This window comes from Anolis carolinensis, chromosome 6 (assembly GCF_035594765.1).
Source record: "Anolis carolinensis isolate JA03-04 chromosome 6, rAnoCar3.1.pri, whole genome shotgun sequence".
NCBI classification, from domain to species: Eukaryota; Metazoa; Chordata; class Lepidosauria; order Squamata; family Dactyloidae; genus Anolis; species Anolis carolinensis.
The window spans coordinates 4,779,475-4,803,218 of record NC_085846.1 but is presented as its reverse complement, the minus strand read 5'-3'; the positions used below and the strand labels follow the sequence as shown (position 1 = coordinate 4,803,218).

Here is a 23,744-nt window from a genome sequence, read left to right as displayed (position 1 = left end):
AACGCAACTTACGCCTCCTGTCTGCTCTGAGGACGAGGCGCTGAGGGAAGCCTACGCCGTTTCCGTAACAAAGAAAACGAGTCCCTCTCTTCTTGGCCTATCCCTCCGCGGCTCGGCGGACGAAGGCGGCGAGGAGGGCGGGCCGCGCCTGCGCGGTTGCGTCTGTTGTGGAGCGGGACGCGTCTCCTCCTCTTTCTCCTGTTTTCCCCCTCCGCCGGCCTCGCCCGTCAGCCTCGTCGCAGTCGCAGCCGCCATGAAGTTCGTCTACAAGGAGGAGCACCCTTTCGAGAAGCGCCGCTCTGAGGGGGAGAAGATCCGCAAGAAGTACCCGGATCGAGTCCCGGTGAGGAGACACAAGAATGGCGCGAAGGGAAAGGATCCTTCCGCCTCGGAGAGAGAAAAATAGGCCCTTTCCTTCCCCTCAGGCCTAGCCTTCAGCCCAGCCTCCCTAGATTACTAAGAGCAGGCCTGGGCCAACTTGGGCCCTTGAGGTGTTTTGGACTACAACTCCCACCATTCCCAACAGCCTCAGGCCCTTTCCTTTTCCCCCTCAGCCGCTTAAGCGGCTGAGGGGGAAAAGGAAAGGGCCTGAGACTGTTGGGAATGGTGGGAGTTGTAGTCCAAAACACCTCAAGGGCCCAAGCCTATATATAGAGATGGGATAATAATAATAATAGTTATTGATGTACAGTAGAGTCTCACTTATCCAACATAAACGGGCCGGCAGAACGTTGGGTAAGCGAATATGTTGGATAATAAGGAGGGATTAAGGAAAAGCCTATTAAACATCTAATTAGGTTATGATTTTACAAATGAAGCACCCAAACATCATGTTGTACAACAAATTTGACAGAAAAAGTAGTTCAATACTATGCTATGTAGTAATTACTGTATTTACGAATTTAGCACCAAAATATCTCAATGTATTGAAAACATTGACTACAAAAATGCGTTGGATAATCCAGAACATTGGATAAGCGAGTGTTGGACAAGTGAGACTCTACTGTAATACTATTATTGATGTATAATTTAATATATAATAATTATAACATATTGTATATACATATAATATTCATAATATTATAATACGATATATTAATAATACAATATCATATTAATTATATATTATATTTTACACGTAATATTACTAATAATATTACAATATATTGATGTATGTATACTATACTATATTTTACATGTAATATTACTAATACTATTACAATATATGGATATAGTACAATATAGTAACTTATTGCCAGTATTGTACTATGCTAATAATGTACTATGCTAATAATATAATATTGTATATAAAATTTGTAAGCTGCTCTGAGTCCTCTTCAGGGTTGGAAGGGCGGGATATAAATGTAGCAAATAAATAAATAAATAATGTACAGTAGAGTCTCAGTTATCCAACATCCGCTTATCCAACGTTCTGGATTATCCAACGCATTTTTGTAGTCAATGTTTTCAATACATCGTAATATTTTGGTGCTAAATTAGTAAATACAATAATTACTATGTAGCATTACTGTGCATTGAACTACTTTTTCTGAACATAATGTTTTGGTGCTTAATTTGTAAAATCATAACCTAATTTGACGTTTAATAGGCTTTTCCTTGATCTCTCCTTATTATCCAACATATTCGCTTATCCAACAGTCTGCCGGCCCGTTTATGTTGGATAAGCGAGACTCCACCGTAATAATACAATATAATATTAATTATATTAATATTAATATATTAATATTAATTATATATTATATTTTACATGTAATATTACTAATAATATTACAATATATTGGTATAGTACAATATAGTAACTTATTGCCAGTATTGCACTATGCTAATAATATACTATTGTATGTAAATTTAATTTGTAAGCCGCTCTGAGTCCCCTTCAGGGTGAGAAGGGCGGGATATAAATGTAGCAAATAAATAAATAAATAATGTATATGTTTAATTGTGTTTCAATACTTATATATTGTGGATTTTAATGCTGTCAATAGGAATAAAAGCAGAATAATAATAATAATAAACTTTATTTATATCTGCCCCCTCTCCAAAAGGCCCCGGGCGGCTTACAACAAAAATTAAATCATAATACATACATAAGCAAAAGGAACTGTGGTTAAACCCTTGTCCTGGCTGGACTGCTGACTTGAAGGTTGCCAGTTCAAATCCACGAGATGCGGGTGAGCTCCTGTCTGTCAGTTCAAGTTTGCGGGGACATGAGAGAAGTCTCCCAGCAGGATGGTAACTCATCTGGATATCCCCTGGGTAATGTCTCTGTAGATGGCCAATTCTCTCACATCAAAAGCGACTTGCAGTATGTTCTCAAGTTGCTTCTGACACGATAATAAGAAATTCCTAATAGTTGATAGGCTGTTAGGAGTTGTGGGAGTTGAAGTCAAAAACTGCCGGTGGGCCCAAGTTTGCCCATGCCTGCTCTATATTATTATTGTTCTATTTATAATAATAATAGTGATACTGTTATCGATGTATATGTTTACTTCTTTTTCAATACTTACATATTGTGGATTTTAATGCTGTGAGCCATTTTGCAGAATATAATAATAATGATAATGCTGATAAATATGTTTACTTCCATTTTAATATGTATATATTGCGGATTTTAATGCTGAGTCAATAAGGATAAAAGCAATATGATAATGTTAATAATGCTTGTATGTATTTATTGCGGATTTTAATGCTGAGTCGATAGGGATAAAAGCAGAATATAATAATAATAATAATAATGCCTATACATGTTTTCTTACATTTAATATGTATATATTTCAGGTATTAATGCTGTGGGCCACTTTGTATCAATAGGGATAAAAGCTGAATAGAATGATAACAATGCTGATATATATGTTTACTTCCATTTTAATATGTATATACTGCTGGTTTTAATGCTGAGTCAATAAGGATAAAAGCAGAATATAATAATAATAATAATAATAATAATAATAATAATAATAATAATAATAATGCTGATATCTTTTTTATTGTCAAGGCAGATAGTTGGATGTCATAAGTGAGTGATCATGACAATTTAACTATTATACGCTGCTTTGAGTCCCACCCATGGGAGAAAAGCGAAATATAAATAAATAAATAATATTTCCATTTAAATATGTATACATTGCAGATTTTAGCACTCTGGGCCATTCTGAGTCAATAGGGATAAAAGCAGAATATAATGATAATGCTGGTTTATATGTTTATTTTTATTTTTATATGTATATATTGCTGATTTTAATGCTTTGAGTCGATAGGGATGAAAGAAGAATATAATAATAATGCTCCCGTTTATGTGTAATTCCATTTTAATATTAATATGTATAGCTAGAGCAGGTGTGGGCAAACCGCCCAAGCCACTCTGCACAACCTCAGAGTCACCTTCTGATTCTCTAGTGTTCCATCTGGCTATTATTATTATATTTATTATTTGTACTCTGCTTAATCTCTCCCAAAGGGGACTCAAAGAGGCTTGACATAAAAACATTAGTATGCAGTTTAAAAATATACAAGTATATGCAAACATTAAAACATAATCAAACACAAACAGCACTAAAAATCCATTAAAACATCAATCAAAAGTTAAAAAGGATTCCTTTGGGTGTATTTTCTACACCAAGCATGGACCAACTTGGGCCCTCCCTCCAGGTGTTTTGGACTGTTAGCAACCGTGGGAGTTGGAATCCGAAACACCTGGAGGATGGAGCTTTGCCCATGCCTGGTATAGATTTACCCAAAGATTTTCTTTTCCACTGCTGGAAGCTTGGTGTTCTAACACTTTTGTTTTTAAGGAAGGATTTCTAAACAGGCAGCAACTGTAATGGCCAGATGACAAAGAGTGCACGTTTTGCCACTGTGCATTACATTCACCAGCAATTATTTTATTTTATTTTTTGGTTTCAGGGATCTGAAAATTGAGGTGTGCATTACATTTGAGTACATACGGTATCAAAGGGAGAGAAACTGAGGTGAAATCTTCCAAACGGGCACAGACAGCAAAACAAACTTCACAGGGGTGTTATCCAAAGCTTAAAGACATATATAGATAGATCGATATGGCTGGCAGTTAAAGTGGAGTCAAACTGCATTCATTCTCCAGTGTAGATGTACCTACAGAGTTCTTTGTTGTTGATGATGATGATTATTATTATTGGCACACCAAGTGGGGTACTGGGTACTTCAGCCTCAAAACTCTCAGCTGCCTATTGCATAGATTTGTTTTTGTTGTAGTTATTTCTGTCCTGCATGTATCTATCATTGGGATTTTCCTGTGATGAAATTGAGAGGGAGGGGAAGTTTGTGTTGTCAAACAGGAACTGAATGTCCCATGTAAACAAGAACCTCCTGCCATCACCTCATCCCTTTATTTATATGGTCTGGCTTACCTGGTACCACAGGGGAGAACAAAACATGGCCCTTTTCATCTTGTTGAAGAGCAACTCCCATGGTTCCTTGCCTCTTGCCACAGTGATAAGGACCAACGGGACTTGCTTCGTAGAAGCATAGAATAATAGAGTTGGAAAAGACCATATGGGCCAACTAGTCCAACCCCCTGCCATGCAGGTAAAGCACAATCAAAGTACCCCTGACAGATGGCCATCCAACCTCTGTTTAAAATCTCCTAAGGAAGAAAGGCCACTTTATTTGTATTCCTGTTGTGGCTCTTAAGCAAGTGACAGCGAGTTCTCATCTTAGTCAGGATACCTTTTCTCCCCATCAGGGCAAATCATCTATGTTTTCAGAAGTACAGGCGGTCAGTCCCTTGCCTTGAGGAACCTCCAATTAAAGTCCATTTAATTGGCGGAGAAACAAGACAGTGAGCCAGTAGAGAAAGATGCAGCTGGTTGAGTTACAGCTGCTCAAGTGCAGGAGCATTTGGGAAAGGGAGCAAAAAGTGGGTTTTGAAAGAATAAAGATGGGGATGCCACAGACACCTTGTGGGACTTGGGCATTGTATCCCTTCACTCCTTCCTTTCTCTGTATTTTGGTTGGAAGAAATGGGAAGTTGGCCGGTGTGCAGTCTGAAGCCTTAGCCTTTTTGAGTTTTTAAAATATCTGCAGGACAGATTGCTTTACATGAAAGTGAAAGGGTTTTTCCACCTCTGCCACTGTGTTTTCTGGGAAATGCTTACTGAGGAAAAGGGAAGCATCTAAGGCCCCTTCTACTCTGCCAAATAATCCATATTATCAAAGCAGATAATATGCAATATTTACTTTGAATTGGATTATCTGAGTCTACACTAATCTGGATTTTATATAGCAGTGTAGAAGGGGCCTTAGAGTTACGAAGTGGTGCCTTTGTAGCAGCAAGCATAAAAGGATGCTTTTAATCTCTTTTAAGAAAGAGAAAATCTGCATTATCTGCTTTGAACTGGATTATTTTAGGCCCCTTCTATATTGCCAAATAAAATCCAGATTATTTGCTTTGAACTAGATTATCTGGCAGTGTAGACTCATATAATCCAGTTCAAATCAGATAATGTGGATTATCTGCATTGATCATCTAGATTATATGGCAGTGAAGAAGGGACCTTAGTCTACACTGCCATATAATCCAGTTCAAAGCAGATGTAGATTTTATACAGCTGTGTAGAAGAGGACTGAGTTTCCTCCTTTCTCTGTGTTGCTTTCTGGATTAATTTATATCAGAAATCAATGATATTTCTAGTATGCTTTTGAACAGTCAAGGCATGACTTACTCTGATCTGATTTTTTTCTGTTACAGCAAGTCTATACAATAGCCCAGCGTTATTCCTTTGTTGCAAGTGTATGGCACTCAGAGAGACAGAGGGGACATTGTTACTGCTACTACTAACAAACAGTAGCATTAGCTCACAATACTACTATTGTGGGACACTGTGCCTTTATTCCATTCAGCTTCTCCCAGATAACGTCCCCCTTGCAGTTTTTCTTCTTCTCAAATACTGAAACTCAGTGCTGAGGCCTCGCTCCCTTCACACAGGGGCTGGACTCCCACGTGAAACACCTGAATTGTGTTTGGAGGGAGGTTGTAGTAACCTTGATGGAGTGCACAGAACCCAGAGTCCCTGGCTTCCTTCCCAGGCTTCCTTTGGCCTGTTACGCAAAGCCTCTCTAACCAGGGAAATGGCTTTTCCGGGGACGATGGGCATGATACGTCTTGGAATTGACCCCTGCTTTTAAATGTTTCAGGGATTGTTAATAACATTCAGTCCCTCCCTGCCAGATATCTGTTTAAAACAAAAGTAATAGATTTCCACAGAAGGTCCTATCTTTCCTAGCAGAGTCTTTCTCAGGAAGTGTATCTCTTCTGAGTCCTTTCAGGGAGAGAGGGCAGGTTAGAAATAAAATTGTATTACATTATCAGGGCCAATGAATCTTGTACTGTAAGCATTCCCACATTCCCTAGCCTGTGTCTCTGTTTCCCTTTTCTTTTTCCTGGAGAATAATTTGGAAATGTTTCATATCCTCAAACTCCTCTCTATCTACCCATTCTTGCTTTGTTTTTGTTCTTTATAGTAAATTGTAGGTAAGATCCACTGAGTCCTCCAGATGTTTTTGGGCTCCAGCTCCCAGCAGTCCCAGCCAGCCTAGCCATTGCTGCAGGATGCTGGCATTTGCTACCCGACCACACCTGAGGGGTTATGAGTTTCCCAGTCTTGGGATAGCCCTAAAACTAAGACATCTTCCACCTGCTCCTTAAGGCGATCCTTGGAGGAGGTTATCCAGGCTTTAAGAGAGTAGGGACATGCTCCCTTTGAAAAGAAGGGATATTGGGTTCAAGTATATCTAGTAATTCTTCCCTTTGACTTAAAGAGCCCATTTGTGGTTCCCTATGGGTGAGGAGAATGCCACTGAGAATGATTTCACTCATCTCCAAGTTAGGCTGTTCTTTGGAAATGCCTTCAACCTGATGGCACCCAAGTTCCCTCCCTCTGAAAGGCCTGTTTGTGAGTCCGGATGATCTTGAGCCTGTTTCAGCAAGACTTCCCGCTTTCAACTGTCACCGGTAAAGGTTCTCCTGGAAAGCTGATCCCGGCCCTTTCTTGAACAGCTTGTTCTGTTGCTCAAGACCTCCTAATTATAGGAATGGTTTTGCTCCTCTGACTGTTGTGGCTTGAGCTCTTCCTCCTTGCCCTTCACTGACCCAGCCTCCCTCCCTCCCTCCCTCTCTCTCTCTCTCTCTCTCTCTCTGAAACTGAACAGGTCATCGTGGAAAAAGCACCCAAGGCCCGGATAGGAGACCTGGACAAGAAGAAATACCTTGTCCCATCAGACCTCACAGGTATGAGGAGGGGAGAGAATGAGCCCAAAGGCTGGAACAGCTGGGTGGGGGAGGAGGTCATTCCCATCATCCTTCAATAAGGGATTCAGAATAGGTCCAACATTTTGGTGGAGTATTTGGAGGAAGTCTTGACCACTTGATTATAATACTTGGGGTTCTTGGCTGGATGGGCTCTAGTTGGTATGTCTTAGTGATGTGCATTCAGGACTTACCTTGTCCCGTTTCATGTCCCAGCTTTCAGCAGGGCCCAATACTGTTTTTGGTGCTCGTTATTCAGCAATCGGCTGCAGGCTCTGCGAGGCCCGGATGCTTAGGCCCAAAGCCTGCACCTGTAGCCACGGGAGCTTTGGGCCTACGCCCCTGGCCTCGCAGTGCCTGCAGCCAATCAATCAGAAAAGCAGGCTTGGAGCTGATACCGGCTCCTGCCTGCCTTTTGTTTTGAGTTGGTTTTTGTTCTGGGGGCGGGGTTCATTTTGTACCATCTGAATGGATGCTACGAAACGGAAATACAAATGGAACAAATACCGCACACATCTCTAGTATGTTTCACACCAGAACTCCAAAATAGTTACATTTTGTACTACAAATCTCTGGAACTTGAAAGCTGGATTTTTAAAAACTCTACAGAGAACATTTTTTAGTATTGCCTCATGAAGTAAACTGTTTCTTTTGAGACATCAGAAGAGAATGCCAGTATCCTGTTTAAGAACTCTCACTTCCCTTTGCTCTTTTAACTGACAGATACTTCTTCCCTCTCTCCCACCCCACAGTTGGGCAGTTCTATTTCCTCATTCGGAAAAGGATCCACCTTCGAGCCGAAGATGCGCTCTTCTTTTTCGTTAACAACGTCATCCCCCCAACCAGTGCCACCATGGGGCAGCTCTACCAGGTGAGTGGGCATCAGACCCTGGCGCAGGAAATATAAGGAAAGATCGAAAGTCATAATCCCATATTTTCTTTCAGGGCAGGTAGTTGAAGCAACATACAACCATTCTGAAACTGTAAACACTCTGAAATAAGAGTCAAACTTTGGGGTAGGGGGCAGGTTTTGTGGGTGGAAACAACTAGCTTCCCATGGACCTGGGCCAAGTGAAGCCATTGCTCCACTTAGCCTTGTACATTCTCCTGTCCAGAGCTTGGGAAAGTTACTTCACTTGAAGTGCAGTTCCTAGAACTCCCACGTGTTCTCCTGAACAAACAAAACCTTTGCCACATTTTCCGCTGGCCGCTAATATTGGCTCTCCTCAGATCTAGTTTGGTGAGAGAGCAGGCAGATGGAGAATCTGGGAGTTGACTGTGAAAATATGTCACTTTTCCAAGTTCTCTGACTGACAGAAAGCCCTCTGAGATATAGATTAAAAAGAAACTCTTGGCTGAGTATCTGAGTTGCATTCCCCCTTCCTCTAGTAACTTTTGCAAACTCATCTGACCAGCAGCAAAGGCTCTGGGGTTGGTTGAGAGACCCCTTTTGAAGACAAGTAACTTCTCCCAGCTGACCCCTGAGTCCAGGCTAGAGATGATGTACAGGGCAGTCTCCGAGTTACAAACATCTGACTTACAAGTGACTCCTAGTTAAGAATGAATGTGAGACAACAGGAAGTGAGAGAAATCTTTCCCTCGGAAGAGAAATCCACTCCTGGAGGATTCATTATCATGTGGGAAAGGGGTTTCCACTGAAGCTTTACCTCCAGTCCTTGTTTCCACAACAAGCCAGTTTTTTAAAAAGACAACAATCACAGAGATAGAAAATGAAGTGAAATTTTTTGACCAGGGTCATAAACAAAACAAACACCATGGGGGTGGCCCAAAACTACAAATATATATTTATAGCTGGAGTTACACTTTTAAAAGTCCCAGTTTAAATTTACATACAAATTCAACTGAAGAACAAACCTGCAGAACCTCTCTTGTTTGTAACTTGGGGGACTGCCTGCCTGTATTTTTCTTGGAATCCTTTGGAAGTCCGGTCTTTGTGGCCTTCCCGCACGCAAAGCATGTGTGTTCCCCCATCCCTGAATCTCTGCACCCACCCTTTGGGTCTTTCCCAGCCCCCTAGACTGACAGCCCCCTCTTCTCTCCCCCCCCCCCCCAACCCTCCCCTTTTGCAGGAACACCACGAGGAAGACTTCTTCCTGTACATTGCCTACAGTGACGAGAGCGTCTATGGAGGCAACCTGTGAGGCGCGCTGCCACCTGCCACCATCAGGGGGCAGCACCTGCTCCTGAAGGGACCTGCACTTTTTGTTGTTGTTGATTTTATGTTCAAGAGCCTTTGGCCCAGGAAAAGGGGGGTGTTTTGGTCTTTTTTTCCCTTTCCCTCCTTCTTTGCAATCCTTTTAACCTCTTTTCCTTATAAACCCACTTCTTTCTCCTCCCTCCGCATGCTCTGGTTGGGCTTTTTTGTTTTTGAGGTGGTTGTACGGCTGAAAGCAAAATACCTCTTTCTCCTTCCGTTCTTTGTAATTCCTTCACGCTTACCTGCTTTTATTTCCCTCCCTCCTTTTCCCTTTGCTTCATCCCCCTCTTTTTTTCTCCCCTTTTCTTTCAAAGGGGTGGGGAGACTTCTCAACATTTCCTCCCCGGTTTTGATCTTGCCACTTCAAGCGCCCTGAGTTTTTGTTTCCTGCCAGGGCTGTGTTTCTGCCTGGCAGTCTCTTATTAACCAGAGGGGATGGGGAATGCTGATTAAAACAATATCTAAGGAGAAGCACAAGTCCCCGAGTCGTTATTTTATAAGATTGTCAGGCGGTGCGGTGCCATAGCTTTAGCTATGAATACATTATTATTGGAGCCCCGGTGGTGAAGTGTGTTAAAGCTGTTGAACTTGCAGACCGAAAGGTCCCAGGTTCAAATCCCGGGAGTGGAGTGAGCGCGCGCTGTTGCTCCAGCTCCTGCCAACCTAGCAGTTCGAAAACATGCCAATGTGAGTAGATCAATAGGTACCGCTCTGGCGGGAAGGTAACAGCGCTCCATGCAGTCATGCCAGTGGCCACATGACCTTGGAGGGGTCTATGGACAACGCCGGCTCTTTGGCTTAGAAATGGAGATGAGCACCAACCCCCAGAGTCAGACATGACTGGACTTAATGCCAGGGGAAACCTTTACCTTTGCCTACATTATTATTATTATTATTATTACCCCATTTTATCTCTCCTGAAGGAGACTCAAAATGGCTTAACATAAAAGTATTAGTAAACAATTTAAAATGTACAAATATGCAAACGTTGTAATCATTTTTAAGGGTTTAACTGGGGTTTTTTAGCATTATAATTATTGAAAGTAGAGATTGCAAAATTGCAAAATTCAAGGCATAGTTATGCTGTTATAGATTTGGGTTAGAATCCCTGCATAATTTCCATTTAAGAATTGGGAAAATCTATCTTGAGAAAAGAAAGAGACAAATTTGAGACTAAAAGATAGGCATGTTCTAAATGTTAGTTTTTATGCTAGTTGATATCTGCTTCAACCTTTATATCTCACTGAAGAAATTGCTTGCCTGCTTTTATATTACAGTAATAACAATTATTATGATGTTGTCGAAGGCTTTATCACTGGGTTGTGTGAGTTTTCTGGGCTGTTATGGCCATGTTCCAGATACAAAAACCCCACTTGCCTAGTTTCCAACAGACCTCACAATCTCTGAGGATGCCTGCCATAGATGTGGGCAAAACGTCAGGAGAGAATGCTTCTGGAATATGGCCATACAGCCCAGAAAACTCACAGCAACCCAATTATTATTAGTATTGCTATCACTGTGACGACCTAAAAGTCTGAGCCAAGTTCATTTCAATCACACAAAATTATTATTATTATTATTTAATTTGAAGTCAGCCCTGGCTTCCAAATACTTACTCTCTCTCTCTCTCTCTCTCTCTCTCTCTCTCTCTCTCTCTCTCTCTCTCTCTCTCTCTCTCTCTCTCTCTCTCTCTCTCTCTCTATATATATATATATATATATATATATATATATATATATATATATAAAACGTATTTTACATATCATTATTTCATATACATAAGAATTTTGTTGTTTCCTTATTCTCAAGTTAACTGTGTGCAATATAGATTAACATTTTAAACCCCCTTGCAGAAAATGAAATTCTTGGTGAAGCAGGAGGCAGGCACAGGTGTTTTTTTAGCCGCATCTACACTGAGCGTTTAATGCAGTTTCAAACCTGGATTTGAAGAAAGCGGTTTTGCCATGCAGATGATTCCACTGGAAATCCTAGAACTAGTTTGAAAATGTGGCAGTGGGTTCTCTCAGCAAAGAGGCGGGAAATAAGATGCTGTCCCTTTAAGAGGCCTCGCTGGGAGTCCTGCGGCTCCTCAGAAGCATGGCTTCCTCTTTCCTCTTCAGAAGAGAACTACCCATTGAGGACCCACAATTCCCAAGATCCCTTTCTCGCTTCCGTCACTTCCTTTCCGAGACGTTTGAGGCTTCTCCAGTAATAGAGAAAAAAGGCGGGTGAGATGAGCAATGCGCAGGCGCGGCGAGGTGGATTATGAGAATGTGTATTGCTTCATGGGGGCTAAATTGATAAGGGACGAACAGCGATGACAAGTACAGCGCATGCGCATCAACGTTGAGAGGGAGGGGTGAGGAAGAGAAGGCTAACAAGTAATAAGTACAGCGCATGCGCGGCGAAGCTCGAGGGAGGGGGCGAGAGGAGGAGAAAACTAATGACAAGCAAAGCGCATGTGCGGTGACGCTAAGAGGGAGGGGGCGAAAGGAGAAAAGGATAACAGTAATGACAAGCAAAGCGCATGCGTTTCGATGCTGAAAGGGAGGGGGGCGAGAGGAGGAGAAAAAATGACAAGCAATGCGCATGCGCGGCAATACTGGGGAAAAGGATACCAGTAATGACAAGCAAAGCGCATGTGCGGTAACGCTAAGAGGGAGGGGGCGAGAGGAGGAGGAGGAAAAATAATGACAAGCGATGCGCATGCGTATGCGCGGCAATGCTGAGGGAAAAGGATAACAGTAATGACAAGCAACGCGCATGCGCTTCGACGCTGGGAAGGAAGGGGCGAGAGGAGGAAAAAAATAATGACAAACAATGCGCATGCGCGGCAATGCTGAGGGGGCGAGAGGGGAAAAGGAGAACAGTAACGACATGCAAAGCGCATGCGCGACAACGCTAAGAAGGCGGGGATGAGAGGAAAAGAAGAGAGCAGCGATGACGTGCAAAGCGCATGTGCGGCGATGCTGAGAAGGAGGGGCCGAGATGAGGAGAAAAGGAGAACCGCGATGACAAACAAAGCGCATGCGCGATTGAGCAGGAGGGGGCGGGGAGGAGGAGTGAGAAGAGAGAAAAGGGAGGGGGAGAGAAAAGGGAGGGGAAGAGAGTGAGGAGATAACAGAGGAAAGGGAGGAAATACGGAGCGCATGCGTAGAAGAGTGAGGCGGAGGAGGAGAAAGACGGAAGGGGTGGGAGAGCATGAGGACAGGGGACGAAGAAAGAGCGCATGCGCAGGAGAGGAAGCCTCTCTTTCTCTGGGAGTTGTCGTGCTCCCGCCGTGAGGGGGCGCCCCCGCGGGAAAAGAGACAGAAAGGACTCCATTTCCCCGAGATGCTCTGCGAGCAACGACGGCGCCTGAGGAGGGGCTGAGGGGAAGAGAAGGAGGGAGGGGGCGGGCGAGGAGGAGGAGGAGGGAGGGGGGGAGGAGGAGACGCGGAGTCGGGCGGCACCGGACGGACAGACGGAGGCGAAGGGGGCTGAGGAGGAGGAGGAGGAGGGCGGGCGGCCATGGCGGAGCCCAGCCCTGAAGGTACGGCGGGGGCCTGAGGGGGTGGGTTTGGGGTTGGGAGGGGGGCCTATCATGGAGGAGAACGGGGGCTGTTTCTGAGGGGAAAGAGGGGCTGCCTTTGGAGAAACAGGGGCCACAAAGTCCCCTCAGAGGAGAAGGGGCCAAAGAAGGGGAACCGGGGGGGGGGGGTCTTCGCAAGAGAAACACTGGAGGGGTTTATTTGGGGGGCGGGCTGTGGAAGAAGGAGAGAATCGACCCCCCCCCCTAAACTGGGTTTGAGTGTTGTTATGACTGTGTGGCCCTTTAAGGGCCCCCCTACCCCTTATTTTTGTAGAAAGTAGGAAAAAAGGGAAATGGGAGTAAAAGAGAGAGAAAGAGATCTCAAGGGGAGGAAAAGGAATCCAGAACAGGAATCCAAAGAAGCCCCCTCCCCTCTCAATAATAAGCAGAGGGAGGTTATGAAGAGGGCCTTGTTTGTTTGCTTATTTATTATTATTTATTTATTTATTAGCCACATTTATATCCCGCTCTCCCCACCCCGAAAGGGACTCAGGGGCGGTTTACAAGTATATATTATATTATATGACTATATTGCAATATTATTAGTAATAGTGCATGTAATATAAATATACAATTCCCGCTCTCCTCACCCCGAAGGGGACTCAGGGTGGTTTACAAATATATAGACATACAATATATTATATTATACGACCATATTGCCATATTATTAGTAATATTTCATGTAATATAAATACACAATTCCCGCTCTCCCTCACCCGAAGGGGACTCAGGCCAGTTTACAAGTATATAGACATACAATATATTATATTATACGACCATATTGCCATATTATTAGTAATATTTCATGTAATATAAATACACAATTCCCGCTCTCCTCACCCGAAGGGGACTCAGGCCAGTTTACAAGTATATAGACATACAATATATTATATTATGATGACTATATTGAAATATTATTAGTAATATTGCTTGCAATATAAATATACAATTCCCGCTCTCCTCACCCCGAAGGGGACTCAGGGCGGTTTACAAGTATATAGACATACAATATATTATATTATAACGACTATATTTGCCATATTATTAGTAATATTGCATGTAATATAAATATATAATTCCCACTCTCCTCACCCCGAAGGGGACTCAGGGCGGTTTACAAGTATATAGACATACAATAAATTATATTATACGACTATATTGTCATATTATTAGTAATAGTGCATGTAATATAAATATACAATTCCCGCTCTCCTCACCCCGAAGGGGACTCAGGGCGGTTTTACAAGTATATATACATACAATATATTATATTATACGACTATATTGCCACATTATTAGTAATATTGCTTGTAATATAAATATACAATTGTAATAGTGAATTATCATTATTATTACATTGTCTTATATCATAATATTATTAATATTTATTTATTATTTGCCCTGTTTATACCTCGCCCTTCTCAAAAAACCCCTCCAAAGGGACTCAAGGAGGTTTGTTGCCTTTTTTTTGGGGTGGGGGGGGGGGGTAAGGTGAAGAAGGAACGAGGGAAAGAGGGGGGAAAGAAAGGAGGGATTTCAAGCCCGGTGTTCCTGTAAAGACAGAAGAAGGGAAGGAGAAGGAGCCTGGGGAGAGGAGGAAAGAGAATCCAACCCCCCCCCCCCCCCCCCCACCCAACACACACACACACACATACACATACAAACACTAAAAAGGGGGACACATGGATAGAAGGGGGTTGTTACTGCTTTGGGGCAAAAGGAAAGCCATAAGCATGTATTGGGAGGAAGGGGGAGGAGAGCAAAGTCTCACCCCCCTCCTCCTCCAAAGAAGCCCCCACTCAATACAAGAAAGGGGGAAAATGTGGAAAGAGAGAGGTTATGGGGTGGGCCTTGTTGCTGCTTTTATTGGGGTGAGGGGAGAGGTTGAAGAAGGACCCCTTTGAGGGATGAAGAGAGAGAGAGAAAGAAGGGGTTGTATTTGGGGGAAAGGGGGGGGGGGGGGTTCAAGCCTGGTTCCAGTAAAAGAGAGAAGAGAGGAAGCCGGGGAGAGAAGAGAGACCCCAGCCCCATTTAAAAAGGGGGAACATGGATAGAAGGCGGTTGTGGATCATTCTGTTAGGATGTGCTTTGCCTTCGTGTTTAAATGTTGTGTACGCATATATGTAATGTTTTTAATTTATACTGTATGTTAGTGTTTAGTTATTATGATTTTTCTCCTATTATATGTATGTTGGCATTGCATTTCTTCCATTAATAGGTTCTTTTCATGCTTTGCCTTAGTGTTTGAATGTTGCGTATGCATATGTTTAATGGTCTAATTTAATTATTCTAATTTTTACTGTATGCTAGTTATTATGATTTTCCCCCTATTATATGTATGTTGGCATTGCATTTCTGCCATTAATAGGTTATAAACTGCCTTGAGACCCATTTCCCTCTCCCCGGTTCCCCCAGGGGTGAGAAAGGTGGTATATAAATATAGTAAATAAATAAATAGTTATTGCTTTTGGGGCAAAAGGAAGGATTCCTTTGAGGAAAAACAGAAGGGAAGGAAGGGGGGAGAGCAAAGTCTCCACGTGGGAGGGGGGTCTGGAGTGGGAGGAATTGAAAGGGGGAGAGAAAGAGGAAGGAGAGAGAGACCAAAGGAAAGGAGACCCAAAGCCCCCCCCCCTCCTTTGAGGCATGGAAAGGGGGATTAATTGTTGTTTTATGGTGGGGAAACAAGAGGGACCCCTTTAAGGAGGGGTCCTGAAAGACAGAGTGAGGGAGGAAGGACTGGGGGGGAATATGAGGGAGGGAAGGGAAGAAAGAAAGAGGGGTCTGCCTTTGGGGAAGGGGGAGCAAAGTCCCTGGAGAGGGAGGGAGCGAGGAGGGGCTGAAGCTCATTTCCAGTAAAGGAGACTGGTGTCTTTGGGGGGGGGGGGGTAGAAATAGTGGGAGAGCCGAGAAAAAGAACTGTGAAGGGAGAGAATAGAACCCCCCTCCTTTGCAACTGTGATCCTGGGGAGGGTGTTGTGTTGTTCCTGCGGATCCCTGTCAGGGCCCCTTCCTTCTCCCCAGGGCCATGTTTGTGGAAAGGGGGGGGGGAGGAGAAGAGGAGGAAATAAGATGGAGGACAGGAGAGGGGGGGGCAACGTGGAGAGGGAGGGGAAGGGCAGAAACTAGGGAAAGGGAAGGGAGTTGGAAGTCTTTTTCCTAGAGGGAGGGGTGGGGAATGAAACCACGAAGGGAGGAAGTAGTGTGGGGGAGGCATGAGAAAGAGAGAAGGGGTCCTTGCCGGAGCACATGGGTGGGGGGGGGGGGGGACTGGCATGCCTTGTGTGTGTATCTTAGGAAGGGGAGGGGGTTTGCAAGAGTTTTTTGGAGGGGGGAGGGTGTGCAGCCGGTACTATTGTGGAAGGGGGCCATGAAGTGGCCATTTCCCAAGGTTCTTGTTGACAATGAGAGGGGCACAGAGAAAGGGGTCCCTGTTGTGGGGAAGGGGTGGCCAAAGACCTGGAGGGGTGGGAGCCTTAGAGTCCAGCAGTAGCGACCGGTTTTGGGGGGGGGGGGCAATGAAGCCTACATTGGGGCGCATGCGCAGGGTGGCCCGGGTGGAGTGACGATGGCGGTGTTGTGCGGGTGGGGGGGGCATTGTCAGGCTATGTGGCCACCCAGCGGCCCCTCTTCCCTGGTATGTATGGGCCTCGTGTTTTGGTTGCTTTGAACTGGGGAGGGGTTTAATGTGGGGGACAGGGCACCCCAAAGCCATGACACAGGGACCCCCAATGTCGTTGAGGACAGAGGTGAGCGGACGGACATCAACATGGAGGGAAAGGTCTGTAGATGAGAGTCCCACTCCATTCCCAGACCTCAGCAGGAATAATAAATAGCTCTCTGGACGACGACTCCATTCTGCCTTGGTCAAACCTAAGCGGGAATAATACACAGACCTCTGGACAACGCCATTCCAGAAGCATATTGACCGGTGTCCAGAGAAAAGCCACCCAAAGGGTCAAAGATCTGAGAGCCCTGGTTCCCACAGAGTGGCGGCTCCGGGGGTTTGGTGTATTCAGCTTGGAGGAAAGAAGGCTGAACAGCCATGTTTAAATATTTGGAAGGGTGGCACATGGAGGAGGGGGAGGCATGTTTTCTACTCCTCCATTAGACACAATCGAGGAATGGATTCCAATTGCAGGAAAGGACTTCTCAGAGACGTTTGGAATATGCCTCCTCTTGAGGTTTTTAAGCAGAGGCTGGAAGGCTATCTGTCGGAAAGGCTTTGATTGTGCTTCTCCTGCCAGGAGGAATTGGGTTTGGACTGGATGGCCTTTGAGGTCTGTGATCTTATGTCTTGATGGCACTTCTTCCATGCTTCTGTTTGTTGCAGTGGTGGGGAGGCACTTCTTTAAGATCTCTCTCTGCATCATCACCCTCCTCCTTAAAATGACCCGTTCTCCTTTTGTTTTTCTCTCCATTCGTTTCCTAGATCTACCTCCGAACCTCAAGCCGGAGACGCAGGTATTTAAACAAATATTCCTTTTGCACAAAACCTTGCATGTTTTGTGGGAGATCTGATTATTTTTGAGTCTATGGGGGGAAGGAGAGAGGTTCCTTATGGGGGAAAAGTCCTTGTCTTGGTGGGTCCCTCCTCCATTGGCAAACCGGCAGCAAAATGGCCCTGGGGTTGCAACATCGCCGTCAGATGCATGGCTGCCATTTGGCGAGAGGGAAAGAAAATGCCAGCCAGCTTCCCGCCCCACCCTGCGGACCAAAGATATGGGATTTCCCTTCTTCTCACGGATCTGTGAGAGATTTGTTTTGCGTTTCCCGGTGGTGGTTGAGAGCCTGTCTGCGTTCAGACTTTGCACCCGAGATTGTTTCTGAATGTCTCCCTCCATCCCCAAATTCTTCCCTTTTAGAAAAGAATTTTTTTTTGTGGCCAAACCTGAAAATTGTGGGTGGGAGGCGCTCTTTCCCTGCCTATTAACCCCTTCCTCTCCCTTTGTTAACCCCTTCCTTCTCCGCCTTTCCTCCATAGCCTCCAGAAAAACGTCGCCGAACGATTGAGGATTTCAATAAGTTTTGCAGCTTCGTCTTGGCCTACGCCGGATACATCCCATCGACCAAGGAGGTTAGTGGGGCTTTCCAAAACAGAACAGAATATCCCCTCTTTCACCCCCTTCTTCCCTTCTGTTTTCGTTGTGCGTCAATGCATATACTGTTTAATGTCTAAGGAAGTCTTTTCCCCCTCCCTTCTTTCCTTCCTTCCTGGGATATTGGGAAAGAAGTCTGCAGAGGGAGGGGTGCCCTATTCTTTTTGGAGTAATTTGTTAATGACTAGTGACCCACTTGGCACCTCCACCTTTGTGTAAATATAGATTAATTTGTTGTGCTCTCCTTGTGTTTTAAGCTCTAAAGCTCCTGGGGATTAGAGTTCCCCCTTTTCGGCTTTGTTTCCCAAAACCTGAGCTTATCCCGACAGCTCAAAGCTGCTTTCCACAGTTAATGGCCGGGTAAACTACAAGTCCCACCCTCCTTTGAGGAGTGGCCATTTTGCTCAGAGGATTTCAGCAAGATGCATGCTGGGAAGTGTAGGCAATGTTATGGAAGCCAGGGGGCAGACATCTCCTGACTCATCATGTGCTGCAAGACTGGAGTGTTCCTGAAATGCATGCCGGGAAATGCAGTTCTTCCTCCTTATTCCGTATTTTGGAGCTTTCTTGGGCTGAATTGGATCCTATTCCTGAGGTGTCATTGTTTTTTAACGTTCCAAACGTCCACCTTTATGTTGTGCTATTGTTTCAGATAATATTTATATCTGATCAATTTTTCTGAGAATATTTACATCCTGTTCCCAAACCGTTGGGATTTTTAGAGGGAAAACAATGAAGTTTTGGAACACATCAGATCTTCATTATTTCTTGCATTTGAATGTGCTTTTTAGGGCTGTCTTTTGTCATTCAAAAGGCGGCAGTGGTTGTCAAAATGCATACTTGAGCTGTTAGCTTGTTTGGCAATCAGGCTGCTTCGAACTCCCATTTCCTTCCATTCTTTATACCAGATTTTAGTTCTGAATTGCTTAGGCAAAATGTATTGGTAGTTGATGCATATGAATTTAGTTTACAGTAGGGATTTCTTGTTAGGAAGCCAACTTTGTGGCCTGAAAACAACCTTCCTCAGGCTGCTCTATATTACAATCAATTGGTACTGATAGTAATGAATAACTAAAAGGATGGTTTTATTTACTGTGTCAGAAGAAAGTTGAGAATCCAGCTGTAATGTATAAAAAACCACAAACAAAGTTAAAAACTTGACATTATGCTAAATTTCCTTTGACCAGAAGCTGGATGATGATGATGATGGAGCAAAGTTTGACTACTTCATCATTAAAATAAAAATGACCGCATGAGAATTGGGTTCAAATTACAGGAGGGGAGATTCCACCTGAACATTAGGAAGAACTTCCTGACTGTAAGAGATATTCAACAGTGGGACTTTCTGCCTCAGAGTCCTATGAAGACTCCTTCTTTGGAGGGTTTTAAACAGAGGCTGATGACCATCTGTCGGGTGGGTGGGGGTGGGGGGGTTGTTGGACTAGATGGCCCATGTGGTGTCTTCCAGCTCTATTATTCAATGATTCTGTGACTTAATTATTTATATGCCACACTTACACCCTGCCTTTCTCACCCTGATGGGGACTCAGGGTGGCTTTACAAAGGCAACAATTCGATGCTGCATATACAGTACACATACATATTGATAAATTAAAACATAAACACTAAAACATCAATTAAAATTACACAATCCAGGTCATATCCCAGGGCAATCCAAGTCATCATTATGTTATTTCTAGTCTCTTATTGCACTCCTCCCATTTACTGACCAAAAGTTTGGTCCCAAAGCCATGTTTTTAGTCTTTTCCTGAAGGTCAGGAGGGAGGGGTGGGAGTTCCATAAACGTGTATTTGTTTTCCGTGCCTCCTCCTGCTTCTTCTCCTTCATAATTTAACACCCCCTCCTTCTCTCCCTCTGGTCAACCAGGAGAATGACTGGACGCCTTCTGGCTCCAACTCCCCCATCCGCCCGGAGAGCGTGGTGGACAGCGACGGCTGGGAGTCCACCCACTCGGACCTGCACACCATCGAGACCTTTGTGAAGAAGGCCAAGTCCTCCAAGAAGAAAGCGGCCTTCCGCCGCCTCAAGTCCGACAGCTCGCTACTGGAGAAGATGAAACTCAAGGACTCCCTTTTTGACTTGGACCCTGTGAGCAAGCACCCGCTCCCGCCACCGCTGGCGGGGCCCAACAAGGGGGTCGGCCCGGACAAGAAGAAGGACAAGCGCAACCGGAAGGCCGCCTTGGAAGCCGGGAGCGCCGGCGCCAAGCGCAACCGGGGCACCGGCGACCCCATCGGGGAGAAGCGATCGCGCATCAAAAAGAGCAAGAAGCGGAAGTTGAAAAAGGCCGAGCGGGGCGAGAAGAAGCACAAGGCTTCCTTGAGCGAGACGGACTCGGAAGAGGAGGAAGGGGGGGCCCTGGCATCGGCGGCGGTGATGGGGGGCCCGATGCCCCTGCGGCAGGGAGGGGGGGAGGAGGGGGCCCTGGCATCGGCGGCCACCCTGGTCTCGGTCCAGGCTCCCCCCGAGCTGCTGGCTGCCAGTTTCCCCCTCAAGCTGGAGGACACGGAAGGGAAGGAGGGCATCAGTACGGAGACCAGCCAAGACGGGGAAGGCAGCTCCAGCGAAGGCGAGATGCGGGTGATGGACGAGGACATCATGGTGGAATCAGGTGAGGGGAACTCTTTGGGTCCCACTTATCCAAGCTGGTGGAGCCTCTCAGGCTGTGTAAGGCTAGAACTTAGGGCTTTCCTCCAGGTGTTTTGGACTGCAACTCCCACCATTCCTAACAGCCTCAGGCCCCTTCCTTTTGCCCCTCAGCCGCTTAAGCGGCTGAGGGGCAAAAGGAAAGGGCCTGAGGCTGTTAGGAATGGTGGGAGTTGAAGTCCAAAACACCTGGAGGAAGGGCCGAATTCTGCCCATGCCTGGTGTAGAGACAGTCCTTGAGCTCTGTTTATGCCCCCCTCGATGGGACATCCTTTCCAACATTAAACCTGGCCCATTAAACCGTCTTATGAGACCCCCTTCTTCCCACTGTGTACTTCTAAAAGCACCTCTTCTCCCTCCATAAATGGACAGTTGCAATAATAATGCTTATTTTAGTTAGCAAAGTCTATTCTGTTGAGACTTTTGTTTTCGTAATTGCCTTTATTCCCTTTCCCTGAATACGTCTTCTTAACGAGTGCATTATCTTTGTAAAACACTCGTTGCCAGGATCAATTGATAATTGGAGCTGTCCCAGGACAAAACCATAATGCACTAAAGGCTTGTCTGTGCCAAGGCCATTTTACTTCCTATACAGTGCCAGTGTCCTGCTGGATTTTCAGTAATTGCCCAAATCCCTTCAGCCAGGTCTCCAGAAATTGACCTGCTTCCCCCTCCAAGTCCCTGGAACTGCGGAAAACCATTTCATGGCTTCCCTGTAGTTTAGATGTTTATGACCCTTCTCCAAATGAAACCTATGCAGCTTCTTAAGCTATTTCTGATAAAAGTTTAGTTCCCAGACCTTTGAATATCTTTCTCTGAACAGAATCCACTTCATTTATATCAGTGTTTCCCCAACTTTGGTCTTACTATTGTTTTGGACTTCCAGAATTCCTATTAGCCATTCTAGATGGTATCTTTGAATCATACAGTTGGAAGGTATCCCAAGGGCAAATCTAACCCCAACTCCTTTTTGCCTGGCAGGAATACACAAAGCACTCCTGTTTAGAACAGGCTTGAGCCAATTTTGACCCTACTGGCTGTAAAGAATCAGTGGGAGCTGGAAGTCCAAAACTCCTGGAGGGCCGAAATTGCCTCATGCCTCGTTTAGAAACATCCACAAAAAGGTGTCCAGGAGTGGATGTTCAAGACTGTTGGAGGACCAAAACCTGAGAACCACTGATCCATGTCCTATTTTTGGTTCCACAGCAGATTGCCAACCATTGAAAGTTTAGGAAGGACCAGGAGCGTTGGGTAGTGTTTTAATACTTTTCAATAATAATAATAATAATCTCTCTCTCCTCCTGTCCAGGGGACGACTCTTGGGACCTCATCACGTGCTACTGCCAGAAGCCATTTGCCGGGCGGCCCATGATCGAGTGCAACCAGTGTGGCACCTGGATCCACCTCTCCTGCGCCAAGATCAAGAAGACCAACGTCCCCGACATCTTCTACTGTCAGAAGTGTAAAGAAGGCTCCCGGAAGCACCCTTTGCTACCTGCGGTCTCCGGCACCACCGCCGCCGCTGCCACTACCATCACTTCCAGGGGGAGTGGGGAGCCCTAGCGCAGGAGGCGGTGGCGGCAGAGGAAGGAGGGAGGGACGGGGGCCGGGGGCCGGATCCACGCAGGGCGCCCACCCCAGCAGCGAAAGACTGGCCCGAGTCTAGTGGGGCTGCTCTGGATTGCTATCCAAAGATGGGACTTGGGTGGCTTGGAGGTGGGGAGAGAGGAAGGCGCTGGGGACTTCTTTGGCAGCGGTGGCCCCCAGATATCTCAAAAGGCGGCAAGCGGGGGCTCTATAGAGTTACAGATGGCCATTATGAGCCCCTGGCCTCAGGCACACAAACCCATCCACCCTCCCCTGTTCTTTGTGGAGTAAATTCTAGGAGAGCAGCTCCGGCAGAGACTGAAGTGGACCCTTTGGCTTTGAAATTAACCGTAAAAGGCGGGTCCATTTTATGCCGGGGAGGGGGGGAGGAAGTTCGGATAGCGACAAAGGAATGGGACAGGAGGGTCCCCAGTTTAATTCTGGCTCTTCCCCCTGATCCCATCCTTTTCTTGTCTCAGTGAAATTCACCTGTAAATAGACAACAAACAAAGGTTTGGGGCATTTTGCCCCCTCGGTTTGTCTCCCTCCCCAAGATTTGGAAATATTTTCTTTTTTTTGTTATTAAAGATTATAACCTGTGTTCTGGCTCACAGGGATGTTCTCCTTTAACAGCAGAATTCCTGCAAAGATGTTAGGTTCCTGCCCAAGAAATAGGTGCAAAATTTACTTTTCTTTTTTTGTTAAACTTTGGGGTTTTGGAGGTTTGGGGTGTTGGTTTTCCCACCTCGCCAATACAGTTAATAAATATATATAACTATAACCTTTCTGGCGGGGAAGGGAAAGGTGAAAGGTTTTGCTTATCTGTGAGTATTAACATCATTTCTTCCCCGCCCAATGCCCCAAAGGGATGTTTGGATGTGTTGAAACTAGTCAGGGAAAAAAAAAAACCTTTTTGATTTCATTTTTATTATTTGAAAAAGGGACAACTTATTTGCAAATTTTTCCAAAAGGGGATGGAGAAATCACTTTCCAGCTCAAGGGGGTTGGACAAAGTCCCCAGTCAGCCCACTTTAAAACGTGCAGGAAACCCACCCCCAGTCCCAGAACGGGTTTCCATCTCTCTCTTCCAACTTAAATTTGGGTGCAAAACCCACTTGAATCTGCTCCCTGTTTGAAGTTAGTTCTGTTTCGGAGAGAGGCGGAATGGGATTGCTCTTTGGTTTTTTTTGGGAGGGATTCCCCTCTCCCTGTAACCCTCTCCCACATTTTTTTTTGTTTTAATATTTACAACTGTGTACATGACAGAGGTTTTTTGAATGTAAATAAAAGATGTGGACCCTT

General features: G+C 45.0%; 2 protein-coding genes across 2 annotated transcripts; both read left to right on the top strand.

The window, feature by feature from the left end:
• The first annotated feature begins 109 nt into the window (after positions 1-109).
• Positions 110-9,992, top strand: gabarap (GABA type A receptor-associated protein). Its single transcript, XM_062957919.1, has 4 exons — positions 110-343; positions 7,207-7,285; positions 8,056-8,174; positions 9,394-9,992. Exons 1-4 carry the CDS (start codon positions 254-256, stop codon positions 9,463-9,465), a joined length of 360 nt encoding a protein of 119 aa, XP_062813989.1. The 5' UTR covers positions 110-253; the 3' UTR covers positions 9,466-9,992.
• A 2,919-nt stretch (positions 9,993-12,911) lies between these two features.
• On the top strand, positions 12,912-23,744 carry phf23 (PHD finger protein 23). The gene is made up of 5 exons (XM_062984329.1): positions 12,912-13,053; positions 17,522-17,553; positions 18,074-18,166; positions 20,076-20,820; positions 22,165-23,744. The coding sequence occupies exons 1-5, from the start codon at positions 13,032-13,034 to the stop codon at positions 22,416-22,418; spliced, it is 1,146 nt and encodes a 381-aa protein (XP_062840399.1). The 5' UTR covers positions 12,912-13,031; the 3' UTR covers positions 22,419-23,744.